At 42.1% G+C, this 22,224-nt stretch overlaps 1 protein-coding gene and 1 pseudogene across 1 annotated transcript; both read right to left on the reverse strand.

The window, feature by feature from the left end:
• LOC105906630 overlaps nucleotides 1-3,366 on the reverse strand; it is a 13,172-nt pseudogene extending 9,806 nt beyond the window's left edge.
• Nucleotides 3,367-3,855: 489 nt separating this feature from the next.
• si:cabz01007807.1 lies at nucleotides 3,856-20,831 on the reverse strand. The gene is made up of 39 exons (XM_031584749.2): nucleotides 20,528-20,831; nucleotides 19,650-19,721; nucleotides 17,733-17,810; nucleotides 16,372-17,619; nucleotides 16,227-16,298; nucleotides 15,732-15,794; nucleotides 15,530-15,589; nucleotides 14,788-14,823; nucleotides 14,343-14,393; nucleotides 14,201-14,242; nucleotides 14,056-14,115; nucleotides 13,827-13,862; nucleotides 13,656-13,727; nucleotides 13,073-13,123; nucleotides 12,787-12,837; nucleotides 12,585-12,644; nucleotides 11,953-12,036; nucleotides 11,742-11,798; nucleotides 11,575-11,631; nucleotides 11,268-11,327; nucleotides 11,118-11,183; nucleotides 10,483-10,566; nucleotides 10,346-10,396; nucleotides 10,129-10,200; nucleotides 9,895-9,957; nucleotides 9,679-9,750; nucleotides 9,155-9,205; nucleotides 8,992-9,048; nucleotides 8,622-8,723; nucleotides 8,391-8,435; nucleotides 8,189-8,260; nucleotides 7,953-8,051; nucleotides 7,124-7,210; nucleotides 6,929-6,979; nucleotides 6,579-6,650; nucleotides 5,560-5,658; nucleotides 5,418-5,457; nucleotides 5,177-5,231; nucleotides 3,856-4,980 (listed from the first exon to the last, which is right to left on the reverse strand). The coding sequence occupies exons 2-39, from the start codon at nucleotides 19,692-19,694 to the stop codon at nucleotides 4,224-4,226; spliced, it is 4,278 nt and encodes a 1,425-aa protein (XP_031440609.1). The 5' UTR covers nucleotides 19,695-19,721; nucleotides 20,528-20,831; the 3' UTR covers nucleotides 3,856-4,223.
• Between the last annotated feature and the right edge of the window lie 1,393 nt (nucleotides 20,832-22,224).

Genomic DNA, 22,224 nt, shown 5'->3' on the forward strand with positions numbered 1-22,224 from the left:
ACAGAAGGTTCTGTTCTTCTCTGTATTGTGTGTATGTGTAGAAGTCTGCAAACTCAATATTTAATTTGTTATCCTTAACAATTCACATGCTTGCCATGCTCACACATACACACACACACACACACACACACACACACACACACACAAACACAGAGAGACACACACACACACACACCTTGACTGTTGTCTGATCCTCCTCAGAGTAAGGCAAGGGTTCAGCCTTTCTCGCCTGTGGGACAAAGGAAAATATCAATAACACAAAAAAGGTATGTGTTTCTGAATATCCATCCACCAGATCAGGTCAGGTGTGAATTTAAAACAGTGAGGTTGGGAGGAAGTAGGATACAGTGAAAGGGGTCCATACTTCTGTGGATGACTTGAAGGGGTTGACTTTCTGCATGACACCAACAAACATGCCAGGATTCTACAACACAACATGTTAAACAATAATATCAGTGGTACATGTACAACACACACACACACACACACAAAGTAAGAGAGAAATGAGCAAAAGACAGACAGACAGACAGAGATAAAGAGATGTTTCTCTAAGACACACATTCACAATACATCACTCTGCTGTGTTTCAGGGCTGCACGCACACGCACACACACACACACACACACACACACGAGTGGAGTCCACTGGCTGACCTGTTTGGTGCCTGGGCCTTGTCCTCCTGCAGTCCCCACTGAGGCCTCTGCTCGTGGTCCAGCTGTGGAGCTCTTCATGACACAGGCACAGCGTATGGGGCAGGAAACAAGACAGGAGGAAATACACACACAAAGGACAACGCATTGAATTCACGCAGCACTTCTCTAAATATACATTTTTTTTTATACACTGTAAGTTGAACTAAGGACAACACATTGAATTCACGCAGCAATTCCCTAAATATATATTTTTTTATCCACTGTAAGTTAAACTAAGGACAACGCATTGAATTCACGCAGCAATTCCCTAAATATAATTTGTTTTATCCACTGTACGTTAAACTAAGGACAACGCATTGAATTCACGCAGCAGTTCTCTAAATATAAATGTTTCCTCCACTGTAAGGTTATTTTTTCCCATGTTTTATGGAGGGGTTTATATATAAAAGACGCAGCAGGGTGTGATCTTCTGCCAGTTCAATGAGTGTGGTGAGATGTGTGTGCAGATAGGGGGTTTGTGAGATGTGTATGCAGATAGGGGGTTTGTGAGACGTGTGTGCAGATAGGGGGTTTGTTTACCTGAGAAGAGGATTTGAATGGGTTGACTTTCTGCATCATCCCCATCATGCCTGATTTCTGCCAAACACACACACACACACACACAAACACATATTTTCACATTGTGTACAGAAACATAATTTCCCATTGTTTCCCATTCCCATTTCCCAAAGGCTGTTCTTCACGCTAGCACACACACACACACAGGCACATGTGCCCACACACACAGGCATGTATTATGAGTGGTGACTACAGTATGTTCATCGGATTATGCAATGGGGAAGATCAAAGGATAAAAAATGCTAAACAATTAAACATTGTCGTGCCTGACGTATTAGAGGACTGAATCTCTTTTTAGGACACACCCTTTCCTATGCAAGTGCGATTATCAGGGAGAAAGGAAATAAAATAAATGTAAATGAATTAAATGCATATTTAAGAATACCTTTTTTGGAGCAAGCTCACTACTTCCTTCGTTGTTGTCCAGCGGGTAGTACCACTGCGATGGGCAGTCAGCCATGTTGGAAAGAACAAATAAAACAGAGGGAACATTAAGAGCCCTGTTTTGTGTTTCTAGGGAAAGTCTGTTGCTTTATTGGGCATGCCATGGTAGTGTGTTCTACTTTACTTAACAAATAATCACATGGGCAAACAGTGTGCTGAGAGAGTGGTTTGTTTTTTTCGTTGGGGGGGGGGGGGGTATGAGGAGGACGATACAAGAAGGAAGGGAATCACAGGGCAAATAAGGGCGTGGAGCAAAGAACAGGACACTGTTCCAGACATTTCAGGAAGGCAGAATTACTTCAGTCTTGAATTCAATATCCTTATCCATTTCCAGACTGTGTTTGGTTGGATTGTCAAGCTCCTGTTGGCAAAAAGTCAAAACAAACCTCTGTGACCTATCCACACACAGTCAATAAGGAATACCTACATCTAATTCCAAACCCGTTCACTGAATGTGTATTTACCTCTTCGGTGGGCCTAGGAGGAGCTAAAGGAGATCCCTTCTGTTTCTGCATTATGAATGACACGCACGCAACGCTACACACACACACACAGAGACACACACACACACACACACACACACATAAGGATCAATAAGTGTAAAGCTGTGCATGAATAGTGGATACAAACGTGTATGTCATCTGTGGATGTTCTGTGGCAAGTTTGCTACATAGGCCTATGACTGTATTTATTGCAGATTTTTTTTAAAGCATGTAAATCTAGCCTACCTTCATGGGTTGGTTTAATGGGGATTGAACGCCACCATGTGGCTAAAAATGCCTTAGACGTGGTGAAGTTGGGTGTGGAAGTTAACGCCCTCTCAAAGGTCAAACGTCTAATTCAACACACTTTCACAATACGAATTTTTCTGGTTTAAAACGATGCCTGGTATGTATATATCTACAAGTAGAAAAAAGGCATACTTGAGCCTCATTACACCACTATTCACAATAATATGTCCTCTGTTATCTTTGGTGGTTGAGCCATGCCTTCTAAATAGAATAGGCTATGACATGCCAAGAAATCAAAGTAACTAAGGCTAGTAATTCTGAGACACAGCAGGGAAGTTGTTCACCCACATCGAAAACATGTGACATTAAGCTTTTGTCATCATAGTACTTGCACTACTATTAAATGGTGTTTAAATAGCCTACTCTTCGTTACGCTAGGTTTTGTGTCCTTACAGCCGTCGGTCAGCAAACTCACTTCGAAAGAACATGGAGGCAAGTTAGCCTGCATGGCGGATTTGGAGGTGAAACGAGCCAACAGAGCAACAACCAGGATTTAACTTTAGCCTACAGCCTTGCGTTAGAACCAAAGAGCTTACCTTTTTGGAGAACAGATAACCTTACGCTTGGGCAAGGTCTTTTATGTCCTGTTCTCCCCAAAGTAGGCTACGACACTTCTGTAAAGCTCTTACAGGCTTCCTACAACGTCACCTGTTGAGTAACCGGCGGAATAGTTCCAGTCTAACTTCAATGAGACAGATACGATTTAGAACTTTACAAGTACGACATAGAATTCGCAGATGAGGCTACAAGTCAGCTGACTAACGTGTGGGGGGAGATCTTTTCATTCTGAGGAGAGCGAAACCTAATACACAAACTTGAAAACTTCTCTACGTGCCCACAGGGGATTCAACTCTTTGCATCGGGTTGAAGTTATGAACCCGAAACCCCTCCCCTCCTTTTGCTCAGATTCTGTGCTCGCACCTGACGTGTGGGTGTGTCTGTGTGAGGCACTTGCTAGACTACTTCCCGCCATGGGGTCACGTACACACACACAAAACAAAAACAACAAAGCTCTCCTGTTGGGAAGGGGTTTTTTTTGTATGGAAAAATACAACAAACATCTTACTCGAAACGAGTTACAAAGGAGACAAACAAATCACATTTCCCTGTTATGTGTGTGATGAGTGTGAAGAATGAGTAGATATAAACTTAGCAAGATTGGATTACCTGTGTTTTATTATTGCAAAATGTACAAGTTATTATTATGCAAACATTATAACAAGGGAAAAAAAAGGTCACAACAAATAACAAAACTATTAAGATTATTAATTTAAAAAAGCTCAAATGTGCAATGTGTAGACATGCTGTTTCTCCAAAGAAAGAGTCTAAGAATATTTTTTGTTCAGCATTACACCCATATAAATAGGAAAAACTGTTAAAGGTGCATATTTTGATCTGCTGTAAGATATTTGGAATCACTGAGTATTTAACCACCTTTGACATGACGACAGACATAAACAGACCAGCCAATATAAAATCATGGCACGTATACAGAGATAGGCTTTTGACGATTATGTATGTTATTAAGTATTGTATCCCTATGGCCTCTTCAGCTTATGGGAACTGTTGTTCATTCACATGATTCTGAACACACCTAACAATTCAATAGAGTATCATACACCTCCAATACATCCTGGTGCTCCTGAGGATATCTTGTGCTTTTTTTTGTTAGCCAAGAACATGCTTCCACAATGGGATTGTGGGAACTGTAGTCTTTTCAGATGTTGCCATAGGCATCCAGCATCTGCTCGCGGATGGTGTTGAGCTCCTGCAGCCCCTCCTGCAGTATGGTGGCCACCGAGTGCACCTGTGCCGTGGCCTCTTTCTTGCAGGTCTTGCGCAGCTCCTGCTTGCCACCCTTGTCCACGAAGTAGTGGTCCATGTGCTTGAAGAGGCCCGAGAGTGTGGCGGTGCCCCTCTCGGCCACGTCAGCGGCGCGGTCGGCCGGCTCGCGCACCAGGCTCACCATCTGCAGTGCGCGCCGCACGTCCCAGTCGCTGCTGGCGTAGTAGTTGTTGCGCCGCAGCAGCGGGTGGCGCGCGAGCCGGCCCATGCCCTCGCGCACGTAGCCCAGGCAGCGCGCCACCTCGTTCAGCCGTGTCAGGTAGTCACCGGCCACCACCTCGATCTTCTTGCGGTCCTGCAAGTCGTGTACCCTGTCGGAGATGGCCGCCGACGCCGAGGTGATGCCGCCCGCCGTCACGACGCCCAGACCCACCGCCGACACCACCAGCGAGGCGCCGAAGGTGAGCGGTGCCAGCGCCAGACCCGCGATGGCTGCTGCGCCACCCACGGCCATGGTGGTGCCTCCGGTAATGCTGCCCACCTTGGCGCGGTGGTGGAAGGTGCTCAGGTCATCGGCGATGCCGTGCAGAATGAGCGCGTGCTGGTAGAGCACCTCGGCCTGCTCCGTGAACACCTTGTTGAAGACGCGGAGGCCACGGTGCACCCTGTCCGCCATCTGAGTGAAAGACCTGAGAGAGTGAGAGTGAGAGTGAGAGTGAGAGTGAGAGTGAGAATGATAGACAAAAAAGGGAAACAAAAAAAACAATCAGATGGACAGACACCACAAAAGAAAAGTACAAGAAACCCAACATCTCAAATAAATTAATTAATTTGATCACTTTTTTTTAACTCAAAGATCAGGAAAGATTTGGAGGCTCATCTTACTTTGTCTCCTCCTCTTTGACAGTGCTCTCTCCATCTGAGGGTACTTCATCCCACACTGCACAAAACAGGGATGTGTGTCATCATGTGTGTGTGTGACCATGTCATTGTGAAGTAGGAACGTGCCTCTGTGCTGTGGTGTGACTCTCTCTGCAAGTGTTTAAGCAGTGTGTGTGTGTGTGTGTGTGTGTGTGTGTGTGTGTGTGCGCGAGTGTGTGAGTGTTTGCGTGTGATAGACACTCACTTTCAACAGTATTCCACCACTCCATGAGGCTGTCAGTGTCCTGTAAAAAGGACGTAGGACAATTAAGATTCTTGAATTAAGTGCTTTCTAAAGTCAGTCTCTTAACTGAAGACATGTTGCACAAATGTAAAAAGTGTCCCACCCCCTCATCTTCCTCAGGCAACCCTTCCAGTCGCTCCTCCTCTTCCTCCTCCTCGGCGCATGATCTCCGCACGTCCATCTGAGATGAAGTCCACTCCACCTGAGATGGATAGATAGAGATACCAGGAAGAAAATAGGAAAAACATGGAGGATGGATGGATGAATGGTTAATAGCCCTCCCCATTTTATGTATTCATGTATGAGTAGTAGTAGTAGTAGTAGTTGTTGTTGTTAATAATACATCTGCTCAAGTTCCTTCTTAAAAAAGGAGAAAAGGGCCTAGTTCCCACGAGATGTCTGAGGCCTTTTTTTAACAACAGGCGCTTCCTCATGTCTTTGTCATGTGTAAGGAATGACCCACTCCAGGTACAAAACAAGAACCAAACGACACTGACTAAACCAGTCTGACAGGTTTGGGCGGCAGAAGCAGACCGCATGAAAAAAAAAAGCTACCATGACAAGGCATCTCATGTCATGAGTTTACCTTAGGCGGGGAATACATGAAATAGATACTGTATATATACGGTGTCGGACAAGATGAAAGAAAATTATGTTTACTTGTGTTTCTTGCATTGCTGAGACTGACTGTGTATCTTTGGTTTTGGGAGTGACCAGGATGCATCTGGATTATCATCTTCTATAAATCCCCTTGTGTAGATAGCTCTAATCTGAGATTCCGATCTCATGTTGTTCTCTACGATGACCTCTAGTGACATTACTGTTCCACGTGTTGTGTGTGTGTGTGTGTGTGTGTGTGTGTGTGTGTGTGTGTGTGTGTAAGAAAAGGATGAACAGGCATGACAGGAATGTGTTTGTATGATTGTGTGTCTCTTTCTCAACCAACACATCACAGTTAGCACACCACTATGTTGGCACTCATTCTTTGGAATGAAAAGTGTGTTACAAATACAATGTATTATCATTATTATTATTAGTTACTGCAGTGAACTCGCCCCATGGCCTCTGGAGTAATGACTAAGTGATTTAGATATATTATTATTATCAGTTTTTTTTTTTTACCTTTGCAGCATCTGACAGATAGTAGTCACTGCTTGTTGCTCCCGGGGGATCTTCATACTGCTGGGATTTACTCTGTACTCAGATAAGGATAGACACACACACACACACACACACACACACACACACACACACACACACAGTCAAGAAAAAGAATTGGGAAGAGTACTGCTCCTTCACTGCCCTTTTTAAAATGATGGGAGAGTATATTTGTGCAAGATTGTAGAACTGTTGACAGGATGGTCTGGCACATATAATAAATCACTACGAAACCTATGAAAACATTATTGTTGTTGTTTAAATAATAGCAACATGAAGCAAAAAAAGAGACAGAGATATCTTTAACTACTCACCTTCTGGTTTTTCCGAGTCAGATTTGGAATAGAGAACTTTCGTGATTTCTTCTATTGTTAATTTAAAAGAGGGGGAAATCACTCTTTAGATTTAGAAACAGAATTAAGATCTTGCCCTTTTATTTACAACAGAAGAAATTATTGCGACAACCTCTATAAACATACATCAATATGGTTTAATATTTAAAACTATACCTTCTTGCCGGCGTCAAGTTCTCTGTTTAGCCCATGGTCCTCCTGATGAACAGTGTGCTTGTCTGGGAAGTGGTCCTTCAGATATTTCTAACCAACACATGGTAAACAGGTAATATGAAACAACAGATCCACCAAAAATGTCTAATTTAGAACATGTTCAAAATATTTTACAAAAATATTTCTTTGTGTCGTGGAGTTGCATGTCATGTTCCATAATCGTCCAGTTAAACAATGAGGAAATATCAAGACCTAAAAAAAAAAAAAATTCTGCATATTTGTAGACCTACATAATAAAACATGTGTGGGTCTGCATATTACAGCGTATGGAAACGTGAAAATGAACATAATATACAACTACACACACACACACACACACACACACACAGGTAATTAGTATCACCCCCTCATCACCCCCTCATTAAGAGTGCCCTCTACTGCAGTATCACCCCTATACTGCATCACCCCTACCCGAGCGAGCGAACTCACTCACTTACTTTCACGTGCCACTGAGTGTGAATGAGTGAAAGTAAGTGAGGGAGGGATTGTGAGCGAGTGAGTGTGAGTGAAAGTAAGTGAGTTAGGGATTGTAAGTCAGTGAGTGTGTGAGGGAATGAGAGTAAGTCAGATTGTAAATCAGTGAGTGTGAGTGAGTAGGGCAGTGAGTGTGAGTAAGTGAGGGATTGTAAATCACTGAGTGTGAGTGAGTAAGTGTGTGAGTGATTGTAAGTCAGTGAGAGTGAATGTGAGTCAGTGAGTGTGTGTGAGTCAGCGAGTGTGTGGCAGAGATGTGCACAACTCCGTGAGACAACGATAACGTTAGAGGACGAACCGGTCCATAGTCTTCCTCCGTCCTCCGTCCTCTGCCCTGTCGTCCCTCCATGAACACATCTGCATCCTCATGAAAGAACTCATCTTCCATCGGGTCCGACTGGAACCACACACGTAGAGAACATTTGTCAATGCATAGGGCTGTGAGCATGCTTAAAACACACACACACACACACACACACACGTGTGTAAATATATAGTTAGCATGTGTAAATGTCAAAGACAGTGAAAATGCACCTTAAATTGAGGTGACGGTTGATAATCTGATTGTCCTGACTTCCAGTTTGACCCTTCCTCGAAAAACTTATCCTGGGTGAAATATAAATAAACATAAATGCAAGTCAGCCAATCACAAACTTACCACACGCAAGCAAACATACACTTTTCCAAGAATGGAAAATGTTATTGGTTAAACTAGACTAGGAAAACAAACACTGACCTTTGATTTTCGACGAAGTTGAACACCGAATTTCGAGGGCTTTTTCTGAAATGAGGAACAAAGATGTTTAAAAACACAGTGCAAGTAATACTTTATTGTAACAGTATGTATTCACATTTGTACATGAATGTATCATATACCTACAGAGTAGTACATTTCATTCTAGCGATTCATATTTTTGTTATAGATACTTATATATACCGTTACAGAACTTAATACGTAATTGCATACCGGTTTACAATCCTCCATTTTCTTCATCTGATCTCCATGTTTCTCATCAGCCATGAACAGATCCGTGCCCTTATGAGTGAGGCTGGGGTGGACATAGTCCTCCTAAAAGACAGGTTGGTGAGACGGGTGTTTAGAAGGATGGAAAATGAAGAGGCTGGTACAAACAGATCAATGGTAGAGCGGATTTTAAACCACATCAAACCTATAAACTCTGTATGTATGGAACATTTTAAACCACATCAAACCTATAAACTCTGTGTGTATGGAACATTTTAAACCACATCAAACCTATAAACTCTCTATGTATGGCACATTTTAAACCACATCAAACCTATAAACTCTCTATGTATGGCACATTTCTTCCCTGTACCTTGAGGCTTGGGCTGGATAGGGTTCCATATTCATTCTTTGCTGAATCAACATTTCCCTGAAAAAACAATCAACAGTCATCTTCATGACACTTTCTGTGTGGATGCACAGGTGTATATGTGATTGTGTGTGTGTGTGTGTGTGTGTGTGTGTGTTTCACTAACCATAAAAGGGAACTCGGGTGACTCTCCTACTGTGGGGAACCGGTCTCGCTCCTTTGACAGAACAAATTTCAAACACTGAAATTTAACAAGGCATGTTCACACACACACACACACACACACACACACAAAATAGTACACTAAGGGCTGAACACTAGAGAACAGAAGATCGTCCACCATCTTATCAAATGTGTCCATCTGGCAACAAAAAAAAACTGCAGCCATTCAAAAAAAATAACAAAAAAATGTATTGACTGATAACTTAATAGGTGTTAATATTAACCTGTAATATGTATTGATTGATAATTAAATAAGTTTGAGGCTAGCTGGCACGCTCATACAGTAGTCACTTCAAGCTCATTTCTAGTTGAGGTGTGTCTAAGGGTTGGGCACAGACAGTGATGAATGGGGTGGCTCTTTGTCCTTTGGTCTATGTGACAGGTAGTAATCACACACACACACAACCACACACCCTACCAGGGATAACAGGTAGTAAATCACACACACACCAGGTAAGGCTCATTTACCTTTGGTCTGTGTGACAGGTAGTGATCACTGCTCATAAGTCCTGACGGATCATCATACTGCTGGTCTATGCTCTGTATGAGTGACAGAACACACACACACAAATATAGATGACAATGCTAACGCCATCATACTTCTCAACAGAGATGTGTGGACACACACAAACACACACACACACACACACACACTCCAGCGATAAGCAGGAAAGGCTCTTTTACCTTTGGTGTAGCTGATGAGTAGTAATCCCTCCTCATTGCTTCAGATGATTCATAATCTGTACCCTGATTGTGTGCAAAACACACACACACACACACACACACACACACATGATCCATATGAACATAGATGCCAACTTACAGTGCCAACTTACACATATTCCTAAAACCAAAGTAGTACACACACACACACACACACACACACACACACATCACTAGCAGGCATGGCTCTTTTACCTTCGCCCCCTCTGGCAGGTAATAGTCCTTGTTTGGCAATCCAGGGGAATCTCCATATGGATGATTATTATTCTGTATGTATGAAAATGCAAACACAAAAACAAATGACAATGCATCAAGCAGCTCACATACATAATAGATACTCAACACACACACAAACACACAAAACGCAGAGACAAAATACATGCTCTGCCACAAGCAAAACAAAAAAACATACCGTATAATCTTTCCAAGTCAACCGGGGAACGGTGATTTTGATTGATTTCTTCTGTGTAAAACAAAAATAAAGATGCAATTTGTAAACTTTCTTTATATGAGCAGACCGTTGTGAAATTGTTAACAGGCCTGTGCTACCTTTTTATTCTTCTTTTTGACATGTGGTCCCTCCTCCTCGTGATGATCAGCATCCCTCTTTGGGACGTCCTCATCCAGGAAAACCTAAAAACAGTGAATTATTATACTGCAATGCCAAAAACAACGTACAAGAGCATCATTTGCCTTTAGGTAAAGATATAAACAAGAGGCACAGATTGTTCATATGGATTGTATATTGTATGTGTATCTTATGCCAGGAGAGAGAGAAAAAGGATCAAAATGTGTTGTGGGTCAAAGTTTTCCAGATGCAAAAATGAATAGTCTTAAACATTCAAAAAATACAATTGCGAAGGGGCACAAATGCATAAATGGTTTCCACAGCATGTAGACAAAGGAAGGGTGAAATCAGCAGAAAAAAGGAACTTTACAGCAAGCCTGGAAAAGCCTAGGATCAGCGTAGACCAGGTATGGTACCTGGACACGCTTACAGGACATACGTGGTAAGAACGAAAGCAAGAGAACACAGACACACAAGCTTTTTTCATTGGTTTACACTTATAGACATGAACAAATTCATCTTCTTCTTGGCTCCTTCAAAGGACAATAACATGAGAAGACACTCATACAACAATAAAGCCAAATCCATGAGTTTTCCTCATTTGGAGTAGTTATACCTTTCCATCCTGAAGGTCCATCCCATAATAGTCTTGTTCCTTGTGATTCGCATGAAGTTCAGTGTCCTGTTAAACACTGTAATTAGTGACATATCCAAAAGGAAAGCTCCCACACTATCCAAACACATGAATACTCATTCAGTTTGATACCTTTGAAGGACCACTGTGAGGTCCAAAGAGGTCTTCGGGCATATTCATCTCTTGCGCTTTCTGAAACAAAGGGGTCCAAAACCAAAGAAGAACAGGAATACAACCTGTATGAGAGGGCATCATAGTAATCACACGAAAACAATGTCATAGTGATGTTATGCAAAGAAGACAAGCAATAAGATGGACATTTCCCTAAGGGTATAATATGCCATACCTCAATAAGATGGACATTACCCTAAGGCCTAAGGGTATAATATGCCGTACCTCAATAAGATGGACATTTCCCTAAGGGTATAATATGCCATACCTCAGGCCATGTAGTTGTGCGTCGATAAGGAACTGGTGCTTCAGTTACAGCAACATCCTGATATTAAATAAAGTTAAAGATATTGTTTCATTTCACACACACACAAGATAACGTTTCTTGATAAACATGTTCCTTTTCAATAAATGAAATAAATTCAATGAAAATACCTTAAAATCTTGATGCAGCGAATGGTCATCTGTGTTCGGTCGAAGGACTTGTTCATTCTGTGAAACAGGGAAAGAGAAACGAATAATGAAAACATTGAGTTCCAGTTTAACGGTGACTTTGAATTTTTTTTTTTTTTAAATCTGTAATGCAATGCCTTAGCTCCCCCTACAAATGACTCCGTCAAGCGTCTCAATGTTTAAAGTCTGTTACCTTCATAGTACGACGATGCAAATTTGACAGCCTCTTCTTCAGGTTTTTCTTCTTTTGCGACGCAAACTCATCTTGTGTGCCATCCTGGTGTTAGATGAAGAGCAGTGAATACTTATTTATAGAACATATTTTATTTCACGAAAATATAAATGCAACATGGAACGATCTCAAATATTTTACTCTTAATGCAGGAGATCAGTCGGTGCTTTCAGTCATTTCAGTAAACTACGGATATCGCATGACTGGTGACAGTTGTGAAGTAATGCAATTCGAGCGAAATAAGCTTTAGTGAGCATGGAGAGGTAAACAATCTTTTATTTAAGTTCTTTAAACTTAAACTGACTCGTTAGGATTATTTATACACTGAAAAAAAACATCGTCACAATTGCGCCCATGTCTTCGTTTGCACAGATTTGGGATATTGTGACGTTTGTCTTCGTTACAGTAAAACACCAGTCCACCATCAACAGACCTACTGCATATTTTCTGAGAGTCAGAAACGATCTTATCAGATCTTATAACATCACGGCTTACATCCTTCAAGTATATGAATTATTGCCTCCTGCTCTTACACACAGAGAGAGAATCCAAGAGATTGAGTAAAACAAGCAAGCCAATAGAGATGAACATACATCAGGTATTTTGGGAGATGTAGTTGAAGACACACTTCCTGCCTTTTCCTCAACAGGCCCCTGAGAGAGACACAGCAGCAATTATTAGCCGAGACTTTTACATTTCACATGTAAATGTCATAAAATACAAAGCAATACTACTTCAACACATTTCCATACAGTGAATTAAATGTTACAGTGCATTGTGTAATATGTGCAGTACCTCATATAATTCTAATACTGGGTGGTTTTCAGTGGTGTCAATTAGCTTTTCCTGGAAAAAACGATCAATGACGATCAATGATGTGTGATCTGTTCTCTGTGATCTATATTTCTGGCCACAGCAAATTCCACAAATATCGTACATCTCCCCCAATGGACAACAGGTGCACCCGCTCCCTCTCTTCCATCAGGAGCACCCACCCACCCACACACATGCACATACACCCAAACACACACACACACACACACACACACCCAAACCCACACACACACACACATACACCCACCTTTGACTTTCTACGCAGAACCCGAGAACCTTTGAACTTCAATTTCTTGGCCTGGCAGGAAAATGAAATTAAATGAAAAAAGGACGAGGGGCTGTGTAACTAACTGGGACCCCTGACAGTAGCAGACGAGGGGCTGTGTAACTAACTGGGACCCCTGACAGTAGCAGACGAGGGGCTGTGTAACTAACTGGGACCCCTGACAGTAGCAGACGAGGGGCTGTGTAACTAACTGGGACACCTGACAGTAGCAGACTCCAGAATCAAACCTGGGCCAAAGGTGGTGAACACTACCAGGGACCCATGTTTACAGTTTTATGCAAACGTTTGGGAACACCTGGGCACATGCTACAGAAACTGCTAATATTTACTTGTGTTTTTTTTGTTTGTTTATGGTTATGCTGATGAAATGTAAAGTAAGATTGTACAAAAGTAAGATTGGCTTCTGATTTACTAATTAACATTCGTTTGCTGCAGGGATTTTATCTACTCATTTTCACTTTAAGAAAAAGATCACCAACAAAATAGCGTGACATAATTTGCACAGAGGTATTCAAACTTTGGTATGCCACTGTAAATAGCCTACTGATTTGGAGTCCTCTCCCGGATTCTGTTCTTCGCCATTATCTGATGAGAACACATCTATAAGGAGTCCCTCCTAGTGAAGACAGTCATTGATTAGTTAGTTAAAAACAGAACCATTACAAATATGCCCACACTAACATGGGAGGTCAATGTGACAACATTAGCCTTTTACCTTCAGTTCTTGGACTGGGGAACTGGTATCTGACCGCTGTTGGAAAACATGATAACATAGATTTGGAGATTAGTTGTCAGACACTCGCGCGCGCACACACACACACACACACACACACACACACACACACACACACACACACACACACACACACACACACACACACACACACACACACACACACACACACACACACACACACACACACAGAAGAAAGAAAACAAAATACCTCAGATCGCTGGTGAACACTGTGACCATCTCCAGGTTTTAAATCATCTAACAGTTTATCCTGAACAGTGGAGGGGAAGAACTTATTGTTTGATTGTTTTCTGTGTTCATATTGTTTGATGCAAGCATGTTTTATAATGTTTCACCTTTGATCGTCTACGAGTGGAAATAGACAACGCCAGCTTTTTCTGAAAAAAAGGTAAGTGGGATGAGGAGACAGCAGAGTCAGGGCACACAGACACACCGAGTGAAGAGTTAAGACACCGAGTGACGAGTTAAGACACATACCAACATCTTCTTCCCACTTCGGTCTCCGCCGTTGCTTCCATCGTCCTTTTCCTGAGAAGGACAACAAAATGAAAAGTGAGGGAATTTCATCAAGTGCTTTTGTCATGACTTAAACCCACTCCACAGTAGCAACGTCACTTACTGACTTCAGCCTCTATGGAGTAACTGAAGGGCACAGTGACGTTGTATTTGTACAAACATTTACATTTAGTCAACACCTTCATACAAGACTAGTATTTAAAATGTATCAGCAATTGTAATGTCAGGAATGTTAAGACCCATGATCTTGGCATTCCAACCAAGTTAAGACGCCAGCTACAAGAATGCCACCAAGCTTGCAGCCCTGATCTGGTGACTAGCTAGATGTCTCAGATCTAACTGAGTCAAACTCATCACAATGTCTTTGTCATGACGCAGAGACTGCTGTGGAGGCTAGTCGACTCACCAATATTGACTCCCTCCTTAGCCTCAGTGTCCCAGACTGCAATTGAACATGAGAGAAAGTCAGTTTATCACCTCAACCAAGAACTGTTCACTGCTATCTGAAGAATCAAATATATAAAATATCAAGAGAAACATTTCTAGCAGGTCTAATAATGATAATACTCATTAAGTAATGATTAATTGATGATGATCATGATGAATTAATTAATCCAAATACAAAGTCTCAAACACAGGAACAGAAATGAAGTCTGATATGACACAGACAATAGGAAAGCAAGCTAAACAGAAACTGTGCCATGAAGATTTGTCCCCCCCCTGAAACTGTGCCATGAAGATTTGTTCCCCCCTGAAACTGTGCCATGAAGATGTGTTCCCCCCTGAAACTGTGCCATGAAGATGTGTTCCCCCCTGAAACTGTGCAATGAAGATGTGTCCCCCCCTGAAACTGTGTCCCCCCTGAAACCGTGTCATGAACATGTGTTCCCCCTGAAACTGTGTCATGAAGATGTGTTCCCACTGAAACTGTGCCATGAAGATGTGTCCCCCCTGAAACTGTGCCATGAAGATGTGTCCCCCCTGAAACTGTGTCATGAAGATGTGTTCCCACTGAAACTGTGCCATGAAGATGTGTCCCACCTGAAACTGTGCCATGAAGATGTGTCCCCCCTGAAACTGTGTCATGAAGATGTGTCCCCCCTGAAACTGTGCCATGAAGATGTGTTCCCCCTGCGTCACACACTTACTGGTCTCCAGTTAGAGGAAAATCGCGGGCTGTCCTCTGGCCAGTCCTCAACACATCTCTCCTGTATATCACAAACACACACAGTTCATGACCAAGCATGAAAAAACAGCAATAAAATAAAGTGCATTTGTATTTATCTCTAGTCATTCTTAAAATAAAACAATTTACCGCACGCACGCACACGCACACACACACACACACACCTCGCCTGTGAATTCAATGTTCACTTCTGAAGGGGACTCCTGTTCCACCGGTGATACACTCTCCTGTAAAATCACAGCACTGTCAGTCACAGGAAACACTTACAATTCAGCGATCTATAATTTCACAACATCTGCATTGGTTCTGCATCTGGTTTCCATTCAGGTCAGTGTTGAGCGACACCTTCAAACTTCCTTGACTAAATGTCTTAGGCAGTAAATGTAGGCCCTAAAGACCCCCTTACAATGTAACTGGGTAGGCAGAGTACCCATAAAAATAACAGGAGAGACCAGCATTGTTTGCAGCTTCATTGGCAGCGGTTAGTTTGTGTACGTCAAGCCATCACCAATTAATCTCAACTCAAATGAAAATAAGAGTAGTTTTGTTCCAACCTATACAACTGTCCACTCTGGTAGCACCGTCAATATTTGATGCACAGAAGACAGCAGTATATAAACATTAATGCATATATGACATCAAACAGGTCTGAGGTTTACCTGCTTCACTGTGTTCATAGGGGCCCTGGTGCTTGCAGGTTTTTTTGAAGGAACTCTTGGTAAAGGCTTGGACTACAAAAAAAGCACAGGTTACTAACAGAACAGAGATTGCACCTTTGTTTCAAAGACTTTCAATAGTTTTTACCCGGTAGAATTCAGATGGTGTGCTTGTGGATGCTTCGACTTCTTGAGAGGGAGAGGAGAATGCTGAATTTCTCACATCTATCGGAGTGTTTTGAAAGACATCATGTTCGGTACCCTCTGGTGTGGTGAGCAAGACGTTCAGTTCTCTCTCTGCAGTTGCAGTTTCACCAGCTTCCTCCGTCTTCCCAAAGCTCGGTTTCCCATTGGGGATGGGATAGAAGGGGTTGCCAGGTGTGTGTGAGGTTTGGACAGAGGAGAGGACCTGAGAAATGGGTGTAGACTGAAGGGAGAAACTGGCAGAAGGAGTCTTGAAGAGGTCAGAGGAGGAAGTAGCCCAGGAGGGGTCATGGAATTTGTTTTGTAGGGGGTTAAACAGGTCGTCTCTCGTGGAGGATGGAGTCTGGTAGGTGTCTGATGTTGCAGAGGGGGTGTCCTGGAAAAACCCTCGCCAGCTGGAGGCCGACACAGGTGAGGCCGACACAGGTGAGGCCGACACAGATGAGGCCGACACAGGTGAGGCCATCTGCTGTGCCAACACGGAGGAGACTGGAGATGGTGTCCCTTGACCAAATGGAGTGCCATTAAGAAGACGTAATTTGAGAGCGTTTGGTTTCTTTGGGACTTCTGGTTTTGGTTTCTGGAAGATGCCCTTTTCTTGGCTGGATTGTGGATCTTGGAAAATTTCAAACGGTGCACTGGAGGACCTGCTTTCTGTGGTCGGTGTCTCTACATTGAATGGCAGAGGTTGGAAAAGGTCAACCTGAGGACTGGTGGGTGGAGCTCTGGAGAGAGCTGCTATATTCCTACTGGATGAGGCAGTCTGGGAAATGTCTGTGTTCTCATAAGATGAGGTGGCCTGGAAGATATCTGCATTCCGATTGGATGAATCTGCCTGGAAGATATCTGCATTCCGATTGGATGAATCTGTCTGGAAGATATCTGCATTCCAATTGGATGAATCTGCCTGGAAGATATTTGCATTCCGATTGGATGAATCTGCCTGAAAGATATCTGCATTCCAATTGGATGAATCTGTCTGGAACATATCGGCATTCCAATTGGATGAATCTGTCTGGAAGACATCCGTCTTCCAATTGGATGTATCTGTCTGGAAGATATCTGCGTTCTGATTGGATGAGTCTGTCTGGAAGATATCTGCGCTCTGATTGGATGGATCTGTCGGGAAGACATCTGTATTCCAATGAGATGAGGCAGTCTCTGTCATGTCTGTGTTCACACCTGACATATTCTGGAATATAAAAGACACCACATGAGACAGAAGCCTCTCCCTTAACTGTTACAAGGGTTACAACATGGATTATTGTTTGGATTATTGTAATCTGTCAATCACGAGTAACATACCGGTACATTCATGGCTTCAGTGAAGGGGTTCCTAATTGTTGTGAGAACAGGGGAGCCCTGGACACCAGTGCCCACATTCTGAAAGAGAAGATGATACCCCATGTGCAGGGGTGTCAGTTATGACATTTGGGTGTGGAGGAACTACTGAGGAAATGTAATGTTGTGTCACCAAACTGGGATTTGATATTGAAAATACTACAATACAAAAACAAGATGTGAAAGTGCATATTCACCCAAACTATTAGACTTAAAATAGACTGTATAAACTGTGTGTGCTTTATGAAAAATGAAAAAGGGGAGAGGGTTGGACATGTGGCATTGCAGTAGTGTGAAAGATATATAGTTCTAGGTCCAGGTTCCACCAGGAAGACTGGAGTTACTGTGAAATTTACATTTACATTTAGTCATTTAGCAGACGCTTTTGTCCAAAGTGACGTACAAGGGAGAGAATATTCAAGCTACGAGCAATAGAACCTGGTGTAACAATAAATACTACTTTTCTTAAGAAATATAACAAAATGAAATAAAAAAGAAAAAGAAGTGCAGAAATGTAACTGTTGTAATTGCAAGTTACGCACTAGTCGAAGTGCCAGTTAGGACGGGAAGTGAAAGTGAAGTGAAAGATATATAGGTTCTAGGTTCTATTCTAGGTGCAGGTTCCTACAGGAAGACTGTGATTACAGAGCACCCCTATAAGGTTTCATCATTCCTCCACCATCTCGGCTAATCATATTCAATCAAATTCACAATTTAAGATGCTACGCTGTGGATGGGGCATATATCAAAGATTTCTGTCCGTATCCAGTGTACAGATAAACATGTTGCATTCACTTACATATTCAAGTCTTCCAGGTATAATTGAGGTATGATGTACACTAATGATTTGCAGAAAACATGAGTGAAACAGAGAGGGGGCTGTGCGTTTTTGTGAGTGAGTGATTAAGTGAGTAAGTGTATTTGACAGATACATACAAGGCTCTAACTTTGCAGGGTTGATTTGTGATGGGTTCAATCGAAATAAGGTTCCTGCTGATCCTGACTGGTCTCTACTAATTAGTGCCCTCCAGCCTGGATAGGAATGTAAGACAACACAAGTCTAACTGGCAATACGTTGCCTAGCAATTCAGACCAGCAGGACACGTATTCAGATTTGTGACACAGGATTGAAATCCAGATATGAACACTGCTACCATCATGCTGGAGCCCACTATGTGAGTCACAAAAACAACTGCAATCATAAGATAAGGCATCTTAGTGACTGGTCAGAACATACAGTACAAGGTTAGATGCAATCATTAGATAAGGCATCTTAGTGACTGGTCAGAACATACACTACTAGGTTAGATGCAATCATTAGATAAGGCATCTGTGTGACTGGTCAGAACATATAGCACAGGGCTGTATGACAGTGGTGCAGTGAGATGTATGAGGGTGACTCGTGTGATCAAATCTTCATTTGTGTCACCTGTGGCTCAAGGCTTGGAACCACACCAGCATCAGGCGGAGTGGAGAAATCAATGAGTACATCACTGTCCTAAACTCACCCAAGAGCAGGGACACTTCTACTCAGGTGACTGTCCTTTCTAAGTTAGTATTCATCTACATGGATGTGACTTGGTAACATACTGACATTAGAAGGTCAGAGCAGTCTGACAATGACTGAAGAAGCCTTAGACAACCCAGCTATCCACTCACGAGGAAGATGTTTACGGCATGATCTAAGTACTGTTTACAGGGTTTTGACCTCACATGTCAAACCTGGCCCAACCTGCTGACCTAGAGTCATTTGCACAGCCACTGGATTCAGGGTTGGGTGTGTCTGCTTCTGTGAAACTGTGAGTGTGTGTCTACAATAAGTATGTTTAGGAGCGAGAATGAAACAGAGGTGAGAATGAGAGAGAAACAGACAGACCATACCTCATACTGGTTGGTGGGTGTACTTTGTGAAACGGTCTTCAGCATGCCTTTCAGTCTCCAGCTGCACTGAGCCTTAAAGAAAGAGCCAATCACACCCCATTCAGTTCATCCGAACAACTAACCACTCTCATTCTGTGGCATTAGTAGCTTGCAGATGAGGGAAGAGACAGTTGTAGCAGGTAACAGCTCAATGCAGACATATTTGGGAACTGTCATCCATCACTGCAGCTAAACTGTGAAACATGAACTCAAATAACTCAAATCTCTGTTTCAGCAATGAATACTCAGTGGTGCCATCTGAAACATCACATTCGTTTGTAAATTAACACATGATGGGTGTATCTATACATCTGCACCAGAAAACTGACAAGTCGGTCTTTGTGCCAAATCAGGTTAAGTCATGAACACGGTCTGCCAATGCGAGGGACACAGCATTACTTTAAGCTACTGTTATGGAATGTTAGTGGTGTGACGAGCATGGGCAGACAAAAGACCTTGCATCACATGTCATTAGGACTAGGTTTCACAACACTGGCTCAAGAGGAATGCTACTGGCATCAGACAATATCAATTGCATATTTAGCCTAGCTCTTGAAAACGTTCAAAGGGATGGCTTCAATGGATGGCTATTATTAACATGCATACATGTACATTTACATTGGCAGACTAGGTTTCTTTCTACCCAGGAACTGTTAGCAAGTTCCCGTCACTTTTAAGCTGCCCGTTTAAAAGACATTAGAACTAACTCATAAGAACAGAACGAAAGGAGATTACCAACAATTAAGTGTCATCAAAAGTAAACATTTAAACCAAAAATGCTTTAAAAATAAGTCTTTTCATGTCTGGTTAAATTGTAGTACAGAAAAGTAGTTGCCTACTTAAAGTAGCTGCTTAGTCACCGTCTTCCAAATATCACGTAAGTGGATAACTTGTCCAACCGCTCTTCACTCTTTCCTCTGATTGTGATGACCGCGAATGAGAAATCTCGTCTTTTTTCTTTTTAGATTAATTCTCCAATTGTGTAACCTACACCAGATACACCTGTCGTGATTAGTCTTGCACCTACACTGGCATTCAGTTGATTGTCTCTACACCTCTAGGTTACACCAGCACTGTTTCCTTATCGAAAGAATCTGTCCCTATTCCACCTGGGCGCAAAAAAATGCTGACTGACTGGTTGAGTGCTGGCAGGTGCGTTAACCTTTTGGGATAGTTTCCTCCCACTAACTGTTAAGTAGGTTGTAGGGTATAAGTGTACTGAGGATGAATGAACCTTAATATGCTTGGTCGTGCGGATCAATGCACAGTAGCTTACAATCATGTCTTACATAATACTACCAAGTTATTTACTCTAAGTTGCCTTAGGCTTATATTAGCGCATATCATTAAAATGCGCTCTACGTCTGAAGCATGATCTAACTGCTTTGAGTTTAGTAAGATAGCACATGGAATTTTGACCGTCATTCTTATAAATTGGCCCACGTCAATGGCAAACTCTGCTTTGTGGATGTACATGAATTTGTGAATGAAACTTCCCTGAAACGTAATATAACATAGCACAACGCAGAAAAAATGTTATGTGATTTGATTGAGTGCTTATGACAGAACAGTATGGAAGAACGAGCGTTCCCTCGTGGATAGATATTGTAGCCTACTGCAGGCAAGGTAGGATGGGCCTAAAGTATGCCTTTTGAAATTGTTCCACTAAGCCCCAATTGACGTCCATTATTAATATACTGTTCCAGGAAGCTTTGTATGTCTTTATGTAGTACATTACCTTACTATGTGTCACTGTTAATAGAAATGTTTGCATCTCTATTAATAGCACATGATCTGAAAGAAGTGTTCAAATGAAATGATGATTGCTATGAAACGTTGATGGGTTTTGTGATATGATAGAGCACGTGGAGGGTGTTGCAACGGCACAAGCATCTCACATTTTCTTAAATTATTGCTCACAGATAAAAATAACCCTTCTCCAGGAAAAAGAGGTAAGGTCTAGCATCTAGTGTGTGTGTGTGTGTATGGTGTGTGTACGTATATTCTCGACTGGTTAGTCAAAATACATATTTTCCACAAAAACATCAATCCACAGGTCTAGACAATTGTGTTGATATGAATTAGCTGAATGTGTGTATTCAGTATATCTTCGTGTGCCACAGAATATTTTTGTGACTGAACGGAGATCTGGAGCGAAGGGGAGTTTGGAATTTCCAAAGCTCTTGACAGGTAAATACTCATAATCTCTATATCTATGGATGGTGTGTCACATTCAGAGTATATGTACTGTAACAAGAAGCACACACTTTATTGCAAACAACAAACAATAGGCTACCAACACCATGCTATCTAAAACTGTCCTATTCTGATCTTAAAAAGAAGTGGTTGAATAAATTCCACACATTTCTGGATCTACTTTCAGATCACATCCTTCCTTTCAAAACCTTTCCAGGACCACCCTCATACAATCCACCAGAGGTTGTCAAGGGAGAGCCTCAACATTACAAACCCATCTGGTTTCAAAACATTGTAGCATAATGCAATATAATACATCTGGTCTCTGGGTTGTGTGCTG

Source organism: Clupea harengus, chromosome 18, assembly GCF_900700415.2.
Source record: "Clupea harengus chromosome 18, Ch_v2.0.2, whole genome shotgun sequence".
In the NCBI taxonomy this organism is placed as follows: Eukaryota; Metazoa; Chordata; class Actinopteri; order Clupeiformes; family Clupeidae; genus Clupea; species Clupea harengus.

Coding starts and splice junctions, on each gene's coding strand:
- si:cabz01007807.1 (XM_031584749.2), bottom strand. CDS start 19,694: ATGCTGAAGACCGTTTCACAAAGTACACCCACCAACCAGTATGAG. Junction 17,620..17,732: donor CTGAAGCCATGAATGTACCG/GTATGTTACTCG, acceptor TTTATATTCCAG/AATATGTCAGGTGTGAACAC. Junction 5,232..5,417: donor GTGGTGGAATACTGTTGAAA/GTGAGTGTCTAT, acceptor TGTTTTGTGCAG/TGTGGGATGAAGTACCCTCA.